At 40.2% G+C, this 20,203-nt stretch overlaps 1 protein-coding gene across 1 annotated transcript in view; it reads right to left on the reverse strand.

The window, feature by feature from the left end:
• Nucleotides 1-20,203, reverse strand: part of vegfc (vascular endothelial growth factor c) — a 101,507-nt gene that overhangs the window by 52,680 nt on the left and 28,624 nt on the right. Inside the window, exons 2-3 of the mRNA XM_030426853.1 lie at nucleotides 7,989-8,232; nucleotides 2,928-3,118 (exon numbers count right to left, since the gene is read on the reverse strand). Of these exons, the coding sequence (XP_030282713.1) occupies nucleotides 2,928-3,118; nucleotides 7,989-8,232 (435 nt within the window). The remainder of the gene's footprint in view (nucleotides 1-2,927; nucleotides 3,119-7,988; nucleotides 8,233-20,203) is intronic.

Below are 20,203 nucleotides of genomic sequence, written 5' to 3' on the forward strand. Positions count from 1 at the left end.
CATCAGTGACACCCATTGATGTAGGCCAGGGTATACGTGGGTATACGGTGTATACCCACTTATTTTTCAGTCAGCATTGCGTTTACCCACTTCTAAATCCCCCCTGATGCAGACCCAGTGGCGTCACACCCGTGGGGGATGGGAATGTTGCATTACCCCCACTTTTACAACAAGGTGAGTTCACCCCCCCCCCCCCCCCCCCCTTTTTCCTAGGTATTAAACCGTTTGCCCGCCTTCGCAAGTGTACTGAAATGGAGCGCACCTCAGTACGCTGAGAAGCTTCCCCATACATGAATACCCATTAGTCAAGTTAGATTGATTGACAGCCATCAAGCCAATCACAGCAGTTTGACCAAACCCCCTAGTCCCGGCTGCCTGGGAAAGTTAATGGCGGAGAATTGGCGAACTGCGGCTTTTATGAGTCTTCTCCTGTGTGAACTGGGCTACTGACATGCTGACACGGAGCTGCCTTCACTCGCTGCCACAGACAGCGAACAGAGGCACGAAACGGTTATTTAACTAGTTAATAATGTAGAATTTTGTCTGTAAATAACAAACTATTACTTGCTTTGTGGCATGTCAGCTAATATTAAGCAAGCCAGGTGGCAAGCAAAGTTAATGCAAGCCAGGTAAAGTTAATGGTAACAGACAGAGACATCCACTGATTTTGATATTATTGAACATTTTTCATCTTTTTGTTAGGAATGCCAAAAAGGAAGAGGCAGCAGAAGATTGACTTCTTTTTCAAGTCAAGTTGTCATGAAGGTGGAGTTATGTGACAGGAGGGAAACAGAAAGCTAGCTTTCATCCATAAATGCACTAATTCAAGTTTATAGTACTACATTCATATTCTTGCATTAATGCCATGTAGATGTTCATTTACCTAACTTAAAGCAATTTGTTGGAGCTTAAAACCTTTTTTTCAATGAAGAAAATCTCCTACATCAACTCATCCCTGTTACTGCTCTCAGAAACTAGAAAAGAATAGAAATGAAGACAATGAAATGCAATAAAACTATTAAAATCTTAAATAATAAGAGGAATAAAATAATATAGAGTATAATAAAGGCTAGGATATAAGATTAGTTAAAACAGATTAGAACAACAAAATATATGTAAAATAATTAATAAAAAGCAGATAAAAGATTTACATAAAGTTTACATAAAATATTTCAACACTTCCATGTTCAGGAATATTAACATTGAGTTCTTTATGTAGGATGTTTATGAGGAAGGCAAGTCCAGGAGTCAGGACAAAGGAGAGCTAAGGAATAAGGAATAGTTGTCTCTCACTAGTCTGGGGGCCAGTATTGGTTTAGTAATTTCATAATCCTTCCTCCCTGAGATCAAGCAGCAGAGATTATGTGACAATGAGCAAATACTACTGACGGATTTTTGGGTAAACTAAATAGAGTAGTCTTACAGGTCACTGTTTCTAAAACAGGGTGTTTTTCTTGGCTTCGTTAATAAAGGGCAAAAATTGAGAGTATACCCACTTCTCCAGGGACCACTACACCACTGGTGACACCAGTGAAGTGAGATGTCTGCACAGAGCCCAAAGATACTAAAAGGCAACACCCACCTAGACACAGTGTAAAATAACAACCCTTTGTTATAGAGTGACTCTCGAACCTCAAAGTTAAACACATGTGGACATGGTCATGCCATGGGCTTCAGACAGAATTTGGTGTGCGCTGTACTCGCCGTGGGGTTTAACGCAATGCTGCACCCAAAGGTCCAACATTGAAATTTGCGACTAAGCTTGCGGAGTGGTGTGTTGGGCAAGGCATGCAACTTTGCTCACTGCAGCAAAAAATGACGTGTGGTGGAGCTGATGTCACATTTTGGTATTTAATAACCATTTAATTAACTAAGACATTGTCAAATGAGCTGTTGTTTGCCAGTAACATTAGCTACAAGAGGGGGAAAAGTTGAGTAAATCCAAAACAAATGGTTCCAATGTGAGAACAGTGGTAAAATAATATACCCATTCTATAAGTTCATTTTATATAATACATATTATATACAATATATACTTCAACAATACACCTTATTACAGAAGCTCACTGCATTCACTGGATTAAAAAAACTTAGACACCTTATCTCGTAATTATGAAAAACGAGATCAGGGTCTGGTAATTATGAGATGAGGAAAGGTGCGTCGTTGACTGTGGTCAAGCCAGCCGTGGTTCGCGTTTGCTTGGTCAAATCAGCCACACGTTTTCTATTCTAGTGCGCAAACCTAATAACATTTACGGTAATCGTACTGAAGCCGCTCTGAAGAGCTGCTGGTAGTGACTGTGTGGGTCAGACTGCAGTCTCACAGCCAGACCCATGAAGCATACAAGGATAAGGATTTTGACAGAGGATTACTCGAAAAGTACACAGTCAAAGTACTTCATATTATGCATGCAAGTAGTCTAGGAAGTGTTTAGTCCAGCTGTTTATGAATATTGAACTACTTATGGAAACAATGTTTTTTGTTGTTGTTGTTGTTTTTTCCCATGTAGTCCTTTACTTTGAAATCCGGATACCTTCGTGATACCTTCAGTTTATTACCGAGTATTTACTGTAAAAGTATGATCTCATAATTACGAGATGTTTTCTCTTATTTACGAGATCTTTTCTCGTAATTACGAGATTTATGAGATCTTTTCTCATAATTACGAGATCCTGATCTCATAATTACAAGATCTTTTCTCATAATTACGAGATTTACGAGATCTTTTCTCATAATTACGAGATCCTGATCTCGTAATTACGAGATCTTTCCTCGTAATTATGAGATCTTTTCTCATGATTACGAGATAAGGTGTCTATTTTTTTTTTTTTATCCAGTGAATGCAATGCGCTTCCATACCTTATACAATGAACTATGCGTGCAATATATAAAAATAATAACAGGAGGAGAAAGGGAATGCGCTTACAGTTTTGCTGAGGTAACCCGTGGAGATATTTCTGCATTGTTTGTCTTCAGAGTGGCAGCACCCTCCACATCTGTAGACCGACACACATGGTGGTTTATAGAAGATGTTGGTAGGAGCCCCGAACTCCCTGCCCACATCGACACACACTTCTCTGGGCATGCACTGAGTCTTCCTCCATTCCACCTCTATACCTGCATACACACAGAAAGTAAGACCAACACCACAGCCGTGAACAGATCTTTTTTCTCAGCCGCTGTACACATGTATGGCAATGCATAAAGGCAGAGGGGCAAACATATATGATGTATAAATGTTCATATTATAAGTGAATATATGTGTTCAAGGTCAGGTCTGAGGTCTTTACCAAAATCGTCAGATTATTAAGGTGGAGTCGATGTGATCTACCATGACTGATGACAGTATAGTATGATAAATTTATTCATACACCTTTTCATGTACTACCCATGTGTATTTGTATGCACAAATATAGCAAACTACACCCTCTGACCACACTGGATATAGAAAATATGGTTACATGGTGAGCAGGGCTAAATAGGGCAAAAACTGGGCCGAGAGTCAACCTTTGTCAGCAACCTCAATGATGTTATAACAGATGATTTTTCTACTTAAAAGTGCTGGTAGTATTTGCTCATCTCAGTTCTAACAATGATTCAGCAAATTAGTAAAGACAATAGTTATTTATAAGCAGAGTGAAATAATCTTCTAGTAGACATATACCACCAAAATTAGTAAGTACATGTGAGTAAACCTTCTGAATATAGGCGATTGACTCCTTTACTATTGTCAGGATACGAGTTTGCCTCTTTGTATTTTATTCCATGTGTGTCACATTCCTCATCACAAACATGCAGGAAAAACAGGGAACATTAGAAAGCAGCGTATCAGACTACATCCAGAAGATGTTGAACTCTAACAATAGCCTTCTCATTAAAACACATAATGCTTTTCTTCCACCTGAGAGGGGTGTTGTGCTTTCATCAAAGCCAATCAGAGCTGGAGCGATAAACAACCATGAATATTGCAGTCATTTCACCCAGAAGTGATAGTCTATTGTACCCATTCACATGCCAGTAACTTATCCAAGAGGCTTCTTCAGTTTTAACTAACTGGAGGGTAGTCACAGGGAGTGTCCTTACAGAGTCGTTAAGGACTCGTGTGAGCTCTGAGTTTCAGAGTCGTTAGGGCCACCTGTGGGTTGTTGACTTAACTGACATTCATGTGGGTTTCTAGAGCCAAGTGAGAACAGGTGTGAAGGCTTGTTAAGCTGTCTGGGGAGGGAACTCAGTATTGCATTGTAGGTGGGTGATAAGTAATATCGTAGGCCACCTCCTCTGTTCAAAGACGGTCGTTCCAGTTTGACATAGATGGATTCTTTTACTCCTCTTTCAATCTGTCCGTCTTCTTTGGCCAAGATGTTACATTATTGTCCTCAAAGGAATGATTTGTCTCCTTCAGATGTATACCCATCCAAAACATTATGACCACTGACAGGTGAAGTGAATAACTGGTAATCTGTTATCATGGCACCTGTTAGTTGGTGAGATATATTAGGCAGCAAGTGAAAATGCTGTCCTCAAAGTTGATGTGTTAGAAGCAGGAAAAATGGGCAAGCGTAAGGATTTGAGCGAGACGACTGGGTCAGAGCATCTCCAGAACTGCAGCTCTTGTGGGGTGTTCCCGGTCTACAGTGGTCAGTATCTATCAAAAGAGGTCCAAGGAAGGAACAGTGGTGAACCGCCGACAGGGTCATGGGCGGCCAAGGCTCATTAATGCACGTGGGGAGCGAAGGCTGGCCCGTGTGGTCTGATCCAACAGACGCGCTACTGTTGCTCAAATTGCTGAAGAACTTAATGCAGGCAGTGTGATGCTTGGGGCAATGTTCTGCTGTTATTCATGTGGATGTTACTCCGTCATGTACCACCTGCATTGCTGCAGACCATGGACACCCTTTCATGGAAACGGTATTTCCTGATGGCTGTGGCCTCTTTGAGCAGGATAATGCACCGTGCAACAAAGCAGAAAGTTTCAGGAATGGTTTGAGGCGCACATCAACGAGTTTGCCCTCCTGTGTTGTACCATTAATTTATGGAGAGGTTGTTGTATCTCCCCAATGTACAAATCTGTGCAGTCCTGGCCGCATTGAACAGCATAAGCTACATTACTCTGTTTATGCCTGGTGATCATCAGAACCCTAAGATGAAGGTGATAAGAGGTGAATTTTCTTCAAGGAACTGAAACAAGTCCAGTTGCCTATGATACACTACTTAGAATTACTATGACCTGAATTACTGACAACCTTCATCAACATTATACAGTGATGTATAACAACTGGCTCTTAAAAACAGCCCTTTCAACAGCCTTAGGCAGAATCTATCTGTGTGTCTGTCGGCCCAACCCAGTCAGCAGAATAAAATGTTGATACTGTAGTAAACATTGCTGATGCCACTGATACAGCGTACATGTGTACGTGCTGCTAGCACTAGGACGTCTAAAGCAGTAACCTCAGTGCCAAACTGCATTTCAACATTTGTAAGCGTGTTCCCACTGAATATTTTTAAGGAGACCTCAAGACATCTCTTGTCCTTTTTGTGGCAAACAAACTATTTTAATCCAAAACATGATCTTTCCTCACCTTCACCAAGTGGTTTTTGTACCTAAGCCTTACCACAAAAAATAAGCACAGTGTTGTCACAACGTAAACAAGTTTCTGGTTTGCAGAAACTTATGTTGATAACACTTCTGCCAATTGGGTGATCTTCACTTAAACTAGCATTTCCATAGATTTGTGCATGCGTAGTCAGTTCTCATCACTGGTATTATATCATATTTGTACTAGCACTTTGGGTCAGACTGATAAGTGAAGACCATTAAAATGATGTTAAGTGTGCAAAAGATAGTAAGTAAGGCTGAGACAGAAAAAAACAGAATGAGCTTGATGTGAATTAACAAGATTATGTGATGCATGTGGTTCTCTGAGTTTATGGAAAGTTAGTTGCAGTCACTTCAAGTAAAGCTCAACGCTGCTGTCCAGTTTCATTTCCATACAGCCATCAAAGCCTTGTGAAGCTCTGACTGGTGCAGAAACCCTTAAACATATTTTGAAACCAAAGCAAACATCTATATCTCAGTGTTTCACCTAGCAGCGACGGACCACCACTGCTGAAATATAACCGCCGCTGCTGAATTTATTTATTTTTTTTTAACAGGAGAGAGGAGAGGTGGAGAGTGGACTCAGTCTTGTCTCTTTAGAAACTAACATTTTATCATTTTGCGCTATGGGCAATTTCGGCTGCCACCATGGTTCTATTGTAGGGCTGAACGATATTGGAAAAAACTGACATTGACAATTTTTTAACCCTGCGATATATATTGCGACATGAAAAAATACAGGATTTTTCATCAGATGACCTGAATAGCACTTTATTTTATGCTGCACTGCTGCTATCTTGTGGACAATTAACCTGAACTGATCCTCCCTCTTTTTGTCATACTGAGCTGTGTGGTACCGACGTAAATGGTCACTCGTTTTCGGTAATTTTCTCTTCATTTCTCAAAGTTGTTACCAGCGACTCACTCCATGTGCAGGGGTGTGGTCTGCTTCGGCACACTGATTAAGAACTAACTTGATTGGTGGATCGCTCTGCATGCACAGTCTGCATGCACAGTGTGTGTCAGATACCCTTGAAATTGAAAAATTGAAATCCTGGTGCAGTTTGTTTGGGAAGGTGTGAACACATCAATCGCACTCGGGTGCGGACCAAAACAACCCGACGAGACCTCATCGAAGATTAGTTATAGGTATGTGTCATAAAAACAACAGAAGGAAGTGTTCCCAACTGAAGGATTGGCAGAAGAGCTTGTGTTTGTCTCTTTTTTGTAATATGTGTGCTGGTGTCATAACGGAATGATTTATTTTAAAAAAGTAACTGGATATGATATTGTTGTTTTGGTGCTTGACTTCCTGTCTCAAACACAAACCAAACTCGAGGCAACATGCAACATTGTAACAAGTTGGTCCCTGATTCGGACCAGAGCAAACAAACTATAGGTGTGAAAACGCCCTGAGTGGCGCTCCAGTGAACTTTTTCTAGTAAGAGGTCGGAAAATTCCTATTGTCTCGAACTCAGCATTACTATGCGCGAGGGCCACTGTGACGCACGAAACCTGTCAATCTCAAATTACTGACAGATTGTTTCACAGAGGCACAGACATGTTGGATTGTTCTAGTATTTGTGTTATGTGATTTTACTGTATACGGTTGGTTGTTGATATATTTTTGTGAAATTATTGTCAATAATTGTTTTAAAGATTATACTTTTATTGTGTTTAATAAAAGTGTATTTTCCTAAAGCTTGAGACACCTCATATGTAAGCTAGACAGTGTACTGTTATGTACTTAAAGGGATATTCCGGTGTAAGTTTAATCCATGTTCTAACACACTGTGACACCGAGTAGGACCCCCCCTCGAGAGATAAAGTTTGCAGAGCGCTAGCTGATGTAGCTTTAGCATCCTCAGAAATGACCGCAGGACAACAATACACTGCAGTAAATGGATCCAACTATAAACCGCCACCAAAAAGCCACAAATAATGTTCTGAACAGCACCAAACTTCAGCAACAGTACAAATAGGGTCTCAGCACATAGTCCGGGGCATGAAAACTCCACTAACAGATTTATAGTTGAATCCATTTACTGCAGTTTTGACAACAGTATTGTTGTTGTGCGGTCGTTTCTGAGGTTGATAAAACCCGTAAATTAGCGGTCTGCTAACTTAATCTCTCGAGAAGGAGTCTAACACAGTTTCACGGTGTGTTAGACCATGGATTAAATTTACACCAGAATATCCCTTTAAGCCTAAAGAGCCCCTCTGGTGCCGGCAGACACATAGAAACCTCCCAGCGGGAGCACTTTGCGCTTTTGCCTTTGCACGCGGGCGAACACTCACCTCCACTGCTACAACTCCATCCTAGGAGAAACACTGATATCTCAAAGAAAAAAGAACATGAAAAAATAAGATTAAAACCAAGTGGAAACATACTTTTCAGTACATCCAAGTTGAGATAGGCAGCGGCAAATGTTTGCTCCTCTGTATCAGACTGTGGCCTCAGTCTGCGAGGCTGTGGCGACTGAGAGAGCCTGGAGGCTGAGGAGGCAGCGGCAGCAGAGAGTTTAGATCTGCATTTCAGAGCTGCCCAGTATGAAGGATAGATGAGACTCATCAGTTCATCAACACTAGCGGCTGAACGCAACTTCTGCTCCATGTCTGGCTTTAGTGGCGAGTCCTGAAAGAAACAAGAGACATGTTCACTGAAAATACTGCCATTACTTAGTCACTAGTAGTATCACAACTTTAAGAAAAACAAGTCAGGCATTGAGATAAGCAAGTCTGTAATTAAGAAAACAAGTCTGGAGTTAAGACAAACAAGCCAGGAAATAAGACAAATGAGTCAGGTGTTAAGATGAACAAGTTAGGCATTAAGACAAACAAATCCGCAGGTAAGACCGGCAAGTCCCACGTCGAGACTATGATGAACATAAACGCGTGCCCCCTTCCTGAACCTGACACAGATAAGCGAAGCTGAAACTCAGAGTCACTCAGTTGTTAGCATTGTAACAGCTTGCCTGTACCCTGATTACAGACAGGCACAGTGTAGATGACATGATAAGGCACTGTTCTAAACACATAGACCAAAAATTCAAAAACTCTTTAGCCTACATATATTAAACAAACCTCAAACAAAACTGAGGTTATATCCTGGGCAGAACATTTCTAAACTTTTGTCAGAACCCAGCACGCGCTCTCGGGTTCTGACCTACAGTGTACATTGTTTGAAGGCATCCAGTCTGACAGGAGTTAGGACAAACTAGTGTTTCTTCCCCTCACAGTTGCTGATGGTGTTCTGTTTGGGTGAACTACCAACACATGTTAATGTGTTAAATACAGAGACACAGACAGATAGTTATACTTAGTGTAGAGAATTTAAAATGGTAACAGTGATTAATAGAGGCCACAAGATGACAGTAACATCTACACATTACTCTGTTAATGATGCACATACATTCTGATCAATTAATTTGAAGGAACCAAGACTGACATTTTGACTTTCTAACCAACCCAGTTTTGTATTGCAATGTTTTATAAATTATATCCTTCATACAACAAAGAATCATTACAGGCCTGAATACGAAATCAGACAGAGTTTTGTTGTGTTCATTGCTCCACTTACAGTTAAGCAATGTAATGAATCCTGCATGTCCATTTCAACTCAGAGAGAAATATGACTCTGATGTTGAGATGTGACAGAACTGGTTGTGTGGGCAAACTTTGGCTTAAGTGAACAGGATACAGAACAAAACACAGCTAAATATATAAATATAAATATAAATATATGTACTGCCAGAAAGTAGTGGAGAAACACAGCCTCAGTTGAAGCATTCTGTAAAGTCTGTGTGTGTGTGTGTGTGTGTGTGTGTGTGTGTGTGTGTGTGTGTGTGTGTGTGTGTGTGTGTGTGTGTGTGTGTGTGTGTGTGTGTTATAAGTGTGAGGGACAGAAAGACAGTGTGATCTGACAGATGTTCAGAGTGGAGTCAGGTTGGCTTCAGTAAATATGGAGCTACGATTTGTCAGAAAATAGGTACTGGATCCCTTTGAGAACCAAGTTGAGTCCCTGAGGTTTGCCAAGTATAGTGACGCTGAGGTTAGCCCTGATGTTAACTGGATTCAGCCCTGGTGCTGTAGGAGTCTCTCCTGTGCTCACAGACCACAGTCTGCATGGAGACTGGCCTCCAGATTCTGTTACACAAGCATTTGTTAAAATACTGTCACACTGAACTCAGTAACAAATTACTGATGGAATTAAACAATAAGTATAGCTTGTATCCTGATGATACATTTATTCTTCAATCTGTTTTTAATTTCGATCAATCATAGCGAATATAACACACCGCAAACGTTAAGGTCTAATGTCAAGTTAGCCACTTGTTCATTACACACAAATGGTCAGAATCAGAAAAATGACCAAGTTAGACAAGCGGCGGATTTTAAACCAAACCACAATGTTTTCCAAAACCTCACCTCATCAAGTAGTTCTGTTGCCTAAACATACCCAAGGTCCAGTACATGTGTGTTTATGTAAGTACTGTTGTGCTGAAAAGGTCATGTTGTTTTGGGAGATGGCATACATTGGATATGTGCTGTTGTTTGGCTCGACTTTGATTATCTGTTGAGATTTTTTATTCCGGACCAAGGTTTTGGATTGAGTTCAGTCCACTGACAAATAGCCTGTGTGCATACTAACTTCCACACCAAGTGCTCAAGCTGAAAAAGACTGACAACTACACCTTGAGGTAGATGGCCCTTACTTAAAAAGTTTACAAGGTTTTTTTTAAACAGTGTCACAGCTCACGTCAATCAGATTTATTTGTCTCTTTATTATCAAGACCCAAAACTGTCTGGCTGACTACTATGACACAAGTATCACTAAAATGTCCATTTTCTCAGAGAGTCTGTGTAAATGACTGTAAAATAATCATTAGTTTGGCAGACAGGGGACATTTACTAACGTCATACCATACAATGGGCCTCATGCAAGAAGTGATATATGAGCACATTTTCTCTTATTAATGTTCGTATCAACGATTTTCTCTTATTTTGTTAGAACCCTTTGATTTCTGGGATTCACCGATGTTTTCAAATTTTTGCTCTTCTCTTTGGTAAGAGAAAATTGTAAGAATGGTCGAGGGCACTCTTACCAAGAAAAGAGACAAACATCCTGTTTACAATTTGTTTGTCCAATGTACGGAAACATGTTTTAAATTATAGGAGCATAAGAAAACACTTCAAATAATCAGATTATCAGACTATATGTTTTTAGAAGAATTTTAATGATTAGATTGTTTAATTCATGGTTAAAAATACCATTGGTCAATCGATCCTAATTTAAGACTATAAAAACCCTGGGACAATCGCGAGCGTTCAGCACAGATAATAAATGTAGTTTGTACTGCTACTAGATGCTTTGGCAAACAGGGCCTTACGTAGTTTGATGAGATGGATGAATGGCTGCTGACCCATTTCAGATTGCCATGAGTACTGCTTATGGATTTGTGCAATAACCTGGAGCCTCAGTGAAGGAGAAACACAAATCCTGTGCCTTCACACCTCCACACACTCAGACTTTTGGTCACAGGATCATTTCAGAGAGACATATGAGACAGGTCAGGCTTTTCTGTCTTCTTTGAGCCGTGTGCTTCCGAGAGTACTGAAAGCGATTAATATCATCATGTCCCAGTACATATCGTTCCCAGACACTGCTGACCAGCAGGTAGAGATCAAGAGCACCATTTCTGTTGTAGCGCCAAATATCATTGGTGCTGTATATTGCACGCATATAGGGCTCAAAGCACCCTCTCCAGATCCATTCCCATTCCTCAAGCAAAAGCTGTATCACTCTGTTAATGTCCAAATAATATCAAATGCAAACTGCCACCCTCTGAATGTTGTGGCCCATTGGCCAGGGAGATCACATGACTCCTGATGGAGGATAGAACCATGGGGATGCGTCCGGCTCAAGGAGCTGGTGGAGACGGGTGGCTGATGAGTAGATGATTTGTGATTCTAAAACCCACCATCCAGTTTAACTTTTATAAAACTCAATTTTATAAAAATGAAACATAGGTGACCAAGGTTATGCCCTCACTCTACGGCTGATGACCCCTCTGGCAAACCCCCAGACCAGAGCGCTCTTACAGCCACTGGCATGAGCGTACCCACTCCTTGGTAGAGTGTGCAATTGGGCTGAAGGCTGGGTGGATGTGGCCCTATACTTTCTGACGTTCATGTAACGCCAGTGCTTATATATATTGTTTATATATTAATTTTTTAACAATACCTTGAGGTCACCTCCAGCATCTTGCCATTCCCTCTGCCAGTGACACCTGCCCTTATATATTACCTATGCTAATTACAAAAAGCAATTGCCCACACGCCTCCAATTCACGATCAAGTGGGATTCGAAGAATGTTTGGTTTGGTTTGGTTTGGTGCATGCAAAGTTGACTTCTCTTATTTTTTCAAAAACAGAAAATATAAGAGACATTTAAGAGAATGTTGCTGCATTAGGTCCATTGTTTAGACTTGGGTCTGTATGGTTAGTATGTGAATGTTATCTCACTTCCTGTCCTTCAGTAGTAATACCAACATCCACACAATCACTGTGACAGGAGAAATATGATTGTTCTCTGGAAGCAAGGCTGTCATACACACACACACACACACACACACACACACACACACACTCAGAGTGAAGCAGTCTATTGTATTTTAGAGGCCAGTAAAACAGACAGAGTGAAGCAGTCTATTGTATTTTAGAGCCTGCGAAAGTAAGTTTACAGCAAATGAAGAGATAACATACACAACACTCCATTTCCTACCAGAAACAATGGGTTTATGTGTGTTTCTACATGCATATGCATGTTTGTGTTTGGCTTCCGTCTGCACAGATTTTTATTCATGTATGTCTTTGTGTGTGCGTGTGCGCGTGCATGTGTGTGTGTGTGTATTTGTCTTTCTGTATGTGTTCCGTCTCAGTTTCCCCTGATTCTGTACGTTTCAGCTTGTGTTTGGAGTAGTGTTTTTACACACAAATATGCACACACACAGGCTGTCCCTTGCCATGGGAAAAAGCTTCTCTTCCATCACATCAGCTCAAAGAAGCTGAAACAAACAATTGAGAATGCAGCAGCTCTAAATAGGATCCTGCTGTCACCTGACTGGAATGACCACATTCACCATTTTGGTCCTTCCTGCTATTGAGGTTTCCTGGATGTTTCAAGGTCTTAAGGTTTGTAACTCTTTTTGAAAGTCAACACTGCTGAGAGCACCAAGCCAATCAGATTATTTTGAAATAGTTGGCAGTATATGAAAGCCACACTATTGATGGTATTACAAGTTTTCTGGCTGTTGACTTTAAGCTGTGCTAAATTGCTGCAATTTTTTGAAAAGCATGGTGTAAGGTTTTAGATCAATGTCCAAATGTAGAAGCAGGGTTGATCTGATTTGACTTGATTTCAGTAAACCATGAAAATCTACTTTCCACAGACGTGGAGATCCTGCCACAGAAAACAACTCATAACATTTACTCATGTGTTATATCATAGTAGAGGGATATTTTAGCCAACAGGGACCATTTTTAAAATGTCTATGATGCTATAACAGTGCTTAGTTCAGTAAGTTGATGTAGAAGGGGGTCAAATGTGGCCCAAATGTAGGTTGTTAGATGTTGGCAATTGTATTTCTTCTGGTGCTAATACTAATAGATATCAAGTCTGAATATCTAAAACCGTTTCAATTAAGGGCCGACCAATATCTTTTTTTCAGAGCCGATACCGAATATAAGTAATCCGGGAGACCAATAAATGATAATTAGAACTGATATACATTTACAGGCAAAATAAAAATCTTATTCTCATAGTTAAGAATAGTCAGTGATGGAATTTAACTACAATTTACCCAAGTACTGTGCTTCTATGCACAATTTTGAGGTACTTGTCTCAATATTTCCATTTTCTGCTATTTAATATTTTCACTCCATGCTATCTATTCAATAACTTATGCTACAGCCAGACCAATAATCTCCAGTCTGCATTGGCCTAAGCATCGTGGAATCTTTGTGTAAATATTTTTTTGTTTTTTTTAAGGTATATTGTGTTAAACAAGTAGCACACTACTTTCAGGGAATAATGGAATATGGTAGAGACAGAGAAACAGAGTGCGTGTTTGAGTGAGTACGAGGTTTACAGTAACATTATAGAGATGAAGGTAGTAGAATAGTGTGTGGAGAGTGAATAAATGCTACAGCTTCTTAAGACCCAAGCCAAGTCGAGTCTTGTTTGCAACCTACTTATTAAAGTTAAGGGGTTAGCCATAGAGTTAGTGACGACTTCGACCCCAGCTGACTCAAGGTTGACTGACCTTTAAGGTGGACCTGCTTTTCATATTTGAGTGACAAACACCTTCTCTGCCATTTAACATTAAATACACTCATGTCACATAAAGTTTATATATTCTGGAATGTATACAATGCATATACAACTAGAATGTATGCAATCCATTAAATGCCAACAGTCCTGAAACCCCATTTTCTCAGTTGCACATTGATGCTAGTTTCAGGTTACTATTCCTATTTGTTACCATATAGCAGCGGAAAAAAAGACAACAAAAATATATCTAAATCTGCAATATCCACATTTTATTAGGATTTACATCAAATTACATCTAATGGTACTCACTCATAAGCCGTTTTTAGACAGGGCACCAAGCCGCCAATTTGCCTGTCCTTTAGGCGGCTCGGTCCGCGGTTTTAGATAGAGAGCGGCAAATTGGGGGTCTGTTGTGGTCCGCCGATTTTCCGCCTCGGAGGGTACACTTATTTCCACCTCGACTGCTATCGAAAAATGAGGCGGAAATGTGCCGGCTTCTGCGTAAGGTGGGCGGAGGTGTCAATGACCTGCACTGTATTGCAACCCACAGCCGGGGAGTTTTAAAACCAAGAAACAGCTGATTACATCAGCAGTCAGTTCATCATTTCACCCGCGGACATCTCTCTATAAAAGCAAGGAATCTCTGTCTGTCTGTCTGTCTGTGTGTGTGTGTGTGTGTGTGTGTGTGTTTATCAAATATCTCTGTGGATCAGGATCAGACTGACCTGAGACTTACAACATGGCTGCTGCGTGTTTCAAGGGTGTGCAACTTTGCATTTGTTTGGACTGCATTTCATAAATGCTTTACAAATTCGCGAGCATTGTCCACCGAGCCACCACAGTCACATGCGCACCAGAGCCAATCACTGCACACCGTGGCCACGTGCGCACCAGAGCCAATCACTGCAGAGCTCAAGCCCACGACATACCTGAAGAAACAAGCGGATTTATACCTGCAGCAGCGCAAGCTGGACCGGGATTTTACCGGCGGTTCGGTCCCGTTCTGTTCTGTTCTGTGCATCTAAACTGACTGTTGTGGATTAATGAGATTAAACGAGTCTGGACTGAGACTGTTCAGGTCTGAGTAGATCCAGAGACGCACGGACAACAAAGTGGAATCGGAATCTGTGGATGTTCGTGTGTAGCTAGCAGCTAGCCGCTAGCTACACGGCCCACCTCCCGAGGCGACGGACCGGACGCATCGGCACGTCCAAAACCGGACTTAGGGTAAATAATGTCCGCCACACTTTTTCGCGAACATTGCCGTCACGTTTGCTTTGTGTCTGGTGCAGGAAGAAACGGTAAAAAACGGGCTTTTGTCATGAAAGTGTCCAAGCAGCAAGTTTGGTTGTTGAGGAACAGGAAGTTGTGGGAGGGACGTAGGCGGATGATTGACAAGCAACAACGGTCGGTGTATAGACAGCGATATTGAGAGTTGAGAGATTTGTGACATTTAGCTGTTTGGAGTGTATAGTTAGTGTGTTATGTAGTGTGTTTAGTGTGTAGTGGAGTCGTTTTTTTGTTTAATGAGTCAGAACAATGAGGAGAAGCTGAATGTGGAGCAGGCAGTCCAGCTCTTAATTCAGCTATGTAGCAGCACGGGCAGACCTGAGCATTGCCTGCATTTAAATGTAAATAGTTACATTTAACTTCGTAAATGTTTAAAATGTATGCACAAATTTAGCAAACAACAATTTATATTTGCATTATAAGTAAAAAAAAATGGTTTGTTAAACATATTTGTGGTTTTCACAGTAAAAAAATTCTACTCGGATTTGATGGGGTTTTTTTTGTGATTTTAGGTCCATTGTATTAATATAGTATGTCAAAATAAAAAAGATAACTGTACAGTCACACATGTGAGGTTGTGCTGAAAATAATGACACCAAGTAAATAGTTTTTAAGGTGAAATATAATGGCAAAATCAAAAATAGTCAAAAACGGCCAATTATACCCTGGAAAATCGGACTTCACAACAAACCTAAATATCCCTGACGCCCCACCTTCAAACACAGCCTCATTTGGCCATCCATGAAAAAGCTACTTAACCTCCCACTTTTTTATAGGAATACACTTTTCTTACGGGCACTGCACTAGTTAAGATGAACAACTGGACAGCAGCTGAGATCCAGGAGATGCTAGCGTCTCCTCGGTCTCTGTAGCTGTTTTGTTGTGTTAGCTTGATGTTGTGTCGGAAAGCTAAGGACGGTCGCTACTTTCAAATTAAAAGCCCCCCGCTAGGAACCCAGTTCTAAACTCCAATAGGGTGCAATGTAAAGCTCTTATTTTGAAGACAAATTCTATGTCACCGTTCACAGCCCAGCTTCGAGCTTCACTTCACGTCACACTATTACACCTCCGTTTTAGAAAGACAGGCCAGCACATTGCCGCCCTTACCTTGGAGCAAATGTGCCGCCTTTTCTATCTAAAAAGGGCTATAGATACATCCACTTAAAGCGGCACAATGTTTTTTTTCCTCAAAATGAATGCATTATTCCCCAGTCCCACGCTGGCCTGCACTCACATGGCTCCAGCCCCAACCAGGCCTGAGCACAGTCACCTCTTGAGCATACATCATCAAGTAATAATACATAACACGCATGACTTTGCATCATCATAAAGGGTCCTTTAGTTTACAAGAAGCATGGTCACAGTGGAGAAAAACACAGAGAACATCACGAACTTTACTGACTTTGTGGCTTATTTTGTGTTGTCTTGGTCATAGACTGCCCTCTCACATTCCTGGATTTCTGGATTATGCAATCAGCCATTTCATGGCTAGAGACAAATAACAATTAAGTGTAACTTAAGAGTATTATAATGAATGTTTTTAAAATTGTCCACAAAAATCCACAGTTGATTGGATGTTACTCAGTGTTTGGATAATTACCTAAAAACACGTAAATGGCATGGCTTGTATTTAGTCCGCCAGCCACAAATAAACTTCAGTCACTTGCTCACCAAACCATGGCTATGTTGTTGATTAGTCAAGCTTATTTGACATGATCATCATTAAAGACAAAGCTGCCCAGACTGAAGAGCCTCTCCACAGGCACTCTGGATGACATTTCTATGTTAAATGTCATTGATATAGTCTTCATTCAGTGTTGGAGTTGAGGGAGGCTGTGTCCTCCCCATCAACAGCAAAGCTGCTAGAGGCAGGGGTCTGAATTGATCTGCTGTTAATGTGTTGTTCCTGGAATATCATAAGAGATTATGTCAGGGGGCAATATTTTTATGAGAAATCCACAAAATGTACATTTCTTTACTTCTTGATGCTTAAGAAGTAGACACTGAGGTTTGCTCCCCAATTGGAATGTATCAATATACTGTTCACCATGTTATGGTGGCTGTTTGATTGGTTGTGTAAAGGAAACAATTGCTCAATAAATTAGTAAAATGCAACATTATATGTTCTGTTTGGGTTTATTCAACTAAGGTAGGCATGGTGTGACCCATGTATTGCTTTCTTGTTTGTTTGTTGTTTTTCTACTGTAACTGACTTCCAAAAGAGCTAGAAACAGGGACTTAGCAGGTGGTCCTCCATAGAAAAACTATAGGGACCACAGGCCATGTATTATTTATGTTTCGTACCCTTTACTGAAGGTTACCACAGATGAACTGTTCCTGTTACCATATCTTTTGAAATAACACTGCAGAACACAAAGTAATCTAAAAAGAATGGGGAGAAGATCAAATCAAATTCAATGTATTGCCTAAAGACTAGAAAAAGAAAAAAAATGGGAGCAGTACAGGAGTGGGAGTCATTCTGAATGGGAGCGGGATGGGAGTGGGAGTCATTTTACCAGGAGTGGGATGGGACAGGAATTTATTTTTTACTCTGGCCCAGGATGGGATGAGACAAGATTTTTTTCCGTGGGAGTGGGATGGGACAGAAGTGAAAATCCACTCCTGTGTCACCCTCTAATTCCTAGGTGGTAGAGTAGCCAGAAACGTAAGACAAGTAAGAGTATTGTTACTTTAGAACAATATTACTTATGTAGCGGTAAAAAGTAGTCATCCACTTGAGTATGAGTAAAAAAGTATTTGGTGAAAAAACTACTCAAGTACTGAGTAACTTTTGAGTAGCCTAATGTCTGATTTATTCATCAAATAAGAACATTAATGTAATAATTTAATCAAAATAATAATCAGCAATTTAATGTATTTAAAACTTTAACTATCACAAAAATAAATAAAATCTTTACAAAAATAACATAGTCAAAGGAACACAAATACATTTATATTCTTACATATATATTATTTTCTACCCAGAAGTGGGTAACATTAGAGTAGAGAAAAATTGTTACGTTACTCAAGTAAGAGTATTGTTACTTTAGAATGATACTGCTCAAGTAAAAGTAAAAAGTATTTTGCAGTAAATGTATGTACAGTGGTGCTTGAAAGTTTGTGAACCCTTTAGAATTTTCTATTTTTCTGCATAAAAATGACCTAAAACATCATCAGATTTTCACACAAGTCCTAATAGTTGATAAAGAGAACCCGATTAACCAAATGAGACAAAAATATCATACTTGGTCATGTATCTATTAAGGAAAATTATCCAATATTACATAATTGCAAGTGGCAAAGGTATGTGAACTGTGAGTATTTGAAGGTAAAAATTTGAGCCAGGTGTTCAACCAATCGGATGACAATCACACGCCGTATATCTAACTCTAAAGAGGAGGTTATGTCTTCACTAGCGTATGTATGTTGGTTGGTTGGTTGGTTGGTTGGTTGGTGGGTTTATCAGCAGGATTAGACAAAATCCACTCCAACAGATTTCCATCAAATGTATAGGGATGATGAGTTTCAGTCCAGAAAAGTAATGATGCTGATTGGGATAAGGGGACAGATCCAGGAATTTTGTAGACATATTCTATCATTTCTCTGGGAATAATGCATATATCTTGATGAAAGAGGACAATGGATTAGGTTTACTGAGCGCCATCCTAGTTAATCACATGACATGTTGTCTAACAAAGTCAACAATTAACTTTTATGCTCATGTCTTTAGGTGTTTTCTTTCTTGTTCCTTGGTCTCTGACATTTTTGAGGATAAATGACCGACAGCTCACATAACAAGACAGAAAATGTTAGACTGGTGCACTCATATCAAGGAACTGGTGCTTATTTCTCACAAGACAACTGCACTTGTTTGTACAAATACAAACATGTTATGAAGGAAAGAAAACATTGTTTCCCTCATCTATATTTTCTTAGCTATTACATAGAAAGTGTTTCAAAAATAAGACTGATTATTCATCTTTCAACAAAACTGACAAAACTGTTTTCCAAAGAGGAGGCAGAGCCAATGAAACATTGCTAGAAGAAAAGCACAGATGGTAAAACACTCAGGCACAGCAGACACGGAAAAGACCTGTCAGAAAGTCAAACACACAAAGCCAACTTGTTTCTCAAGCACACTGTAATAGATATATGTAACGTTAATATGCAGCTCACAGCCATCTATGATTTTGTTCAGTCGTTGTGACATTAACTTAAGTTCATTTGAGACACTATTAAATTGTATAGTTCTGAAATAAAACTTAAGTTTATTTGGCATATTATATTACATTATGCACTACGTTTTCCGAGGTAGATGGGTGAACTGTTCCCTTAAAGATAGCCACAGATGATATAATCTGAGACTTGATTTATGACCTGGTCATCTGATAAACTATTTTAAGATGAACTAGACCTAACCTTTCTGCTAACAGAAACTGACGCTTTTTGACTTTGAGAATCTCTGCATATCCTCATTTGGATGCTAATAAGCTTCACTGTACTTGTTCAGACCCCATTTTCCCAACTGGTCCGTGGTTTCATACTGGTGACCTTACAATAACATATTTTTAATAGGACCAGTATTAAACCTCTCGTGTTTATGTTCAAGTGACACAGAACTATTTTAATCTTTTTAGAATCTTCCTGGCCTGACAGATATAGTCAAATGTGGATATATATTGAAGGGCAGACCTGTCGCAGATCCTGCCTGCCTTGGACCAGCCTGCCTCGTTTGATCCCCTGAAAACTCACCTGCCTTCTGTCATCAGCTTTAAGATTTTCCATTGCTTCTTGGATACTGTTTTGCCTGTGGCTGTCTGGATCTCTAATGCTTCGCAAATGTGTGAGTTTTCTATTCTGCATCCCTGTGATTTCTGGTGATCAGAGTATTTCCCTGTGTTGCCTCACTTGCTGCTGAGTACGTCACATACACAATCCCCAGCTGGCTTCCACCTTCATGAGCTCATCACCTGCTCTCGACTGC

Source organism: Sparus aurata, chromosome 1 (genome assembly GCF_900880675.1).
Source record: "Sparus aurata chromosome 1, fSpaAur1.1, whole genome shotgun sequence".
Classification (NCBI taxonomy): Eukaryota; Metazoa; Chordata; class Actinopteri; order Spariformes; family Sparidae; genus Sparus; species Sparus aurata.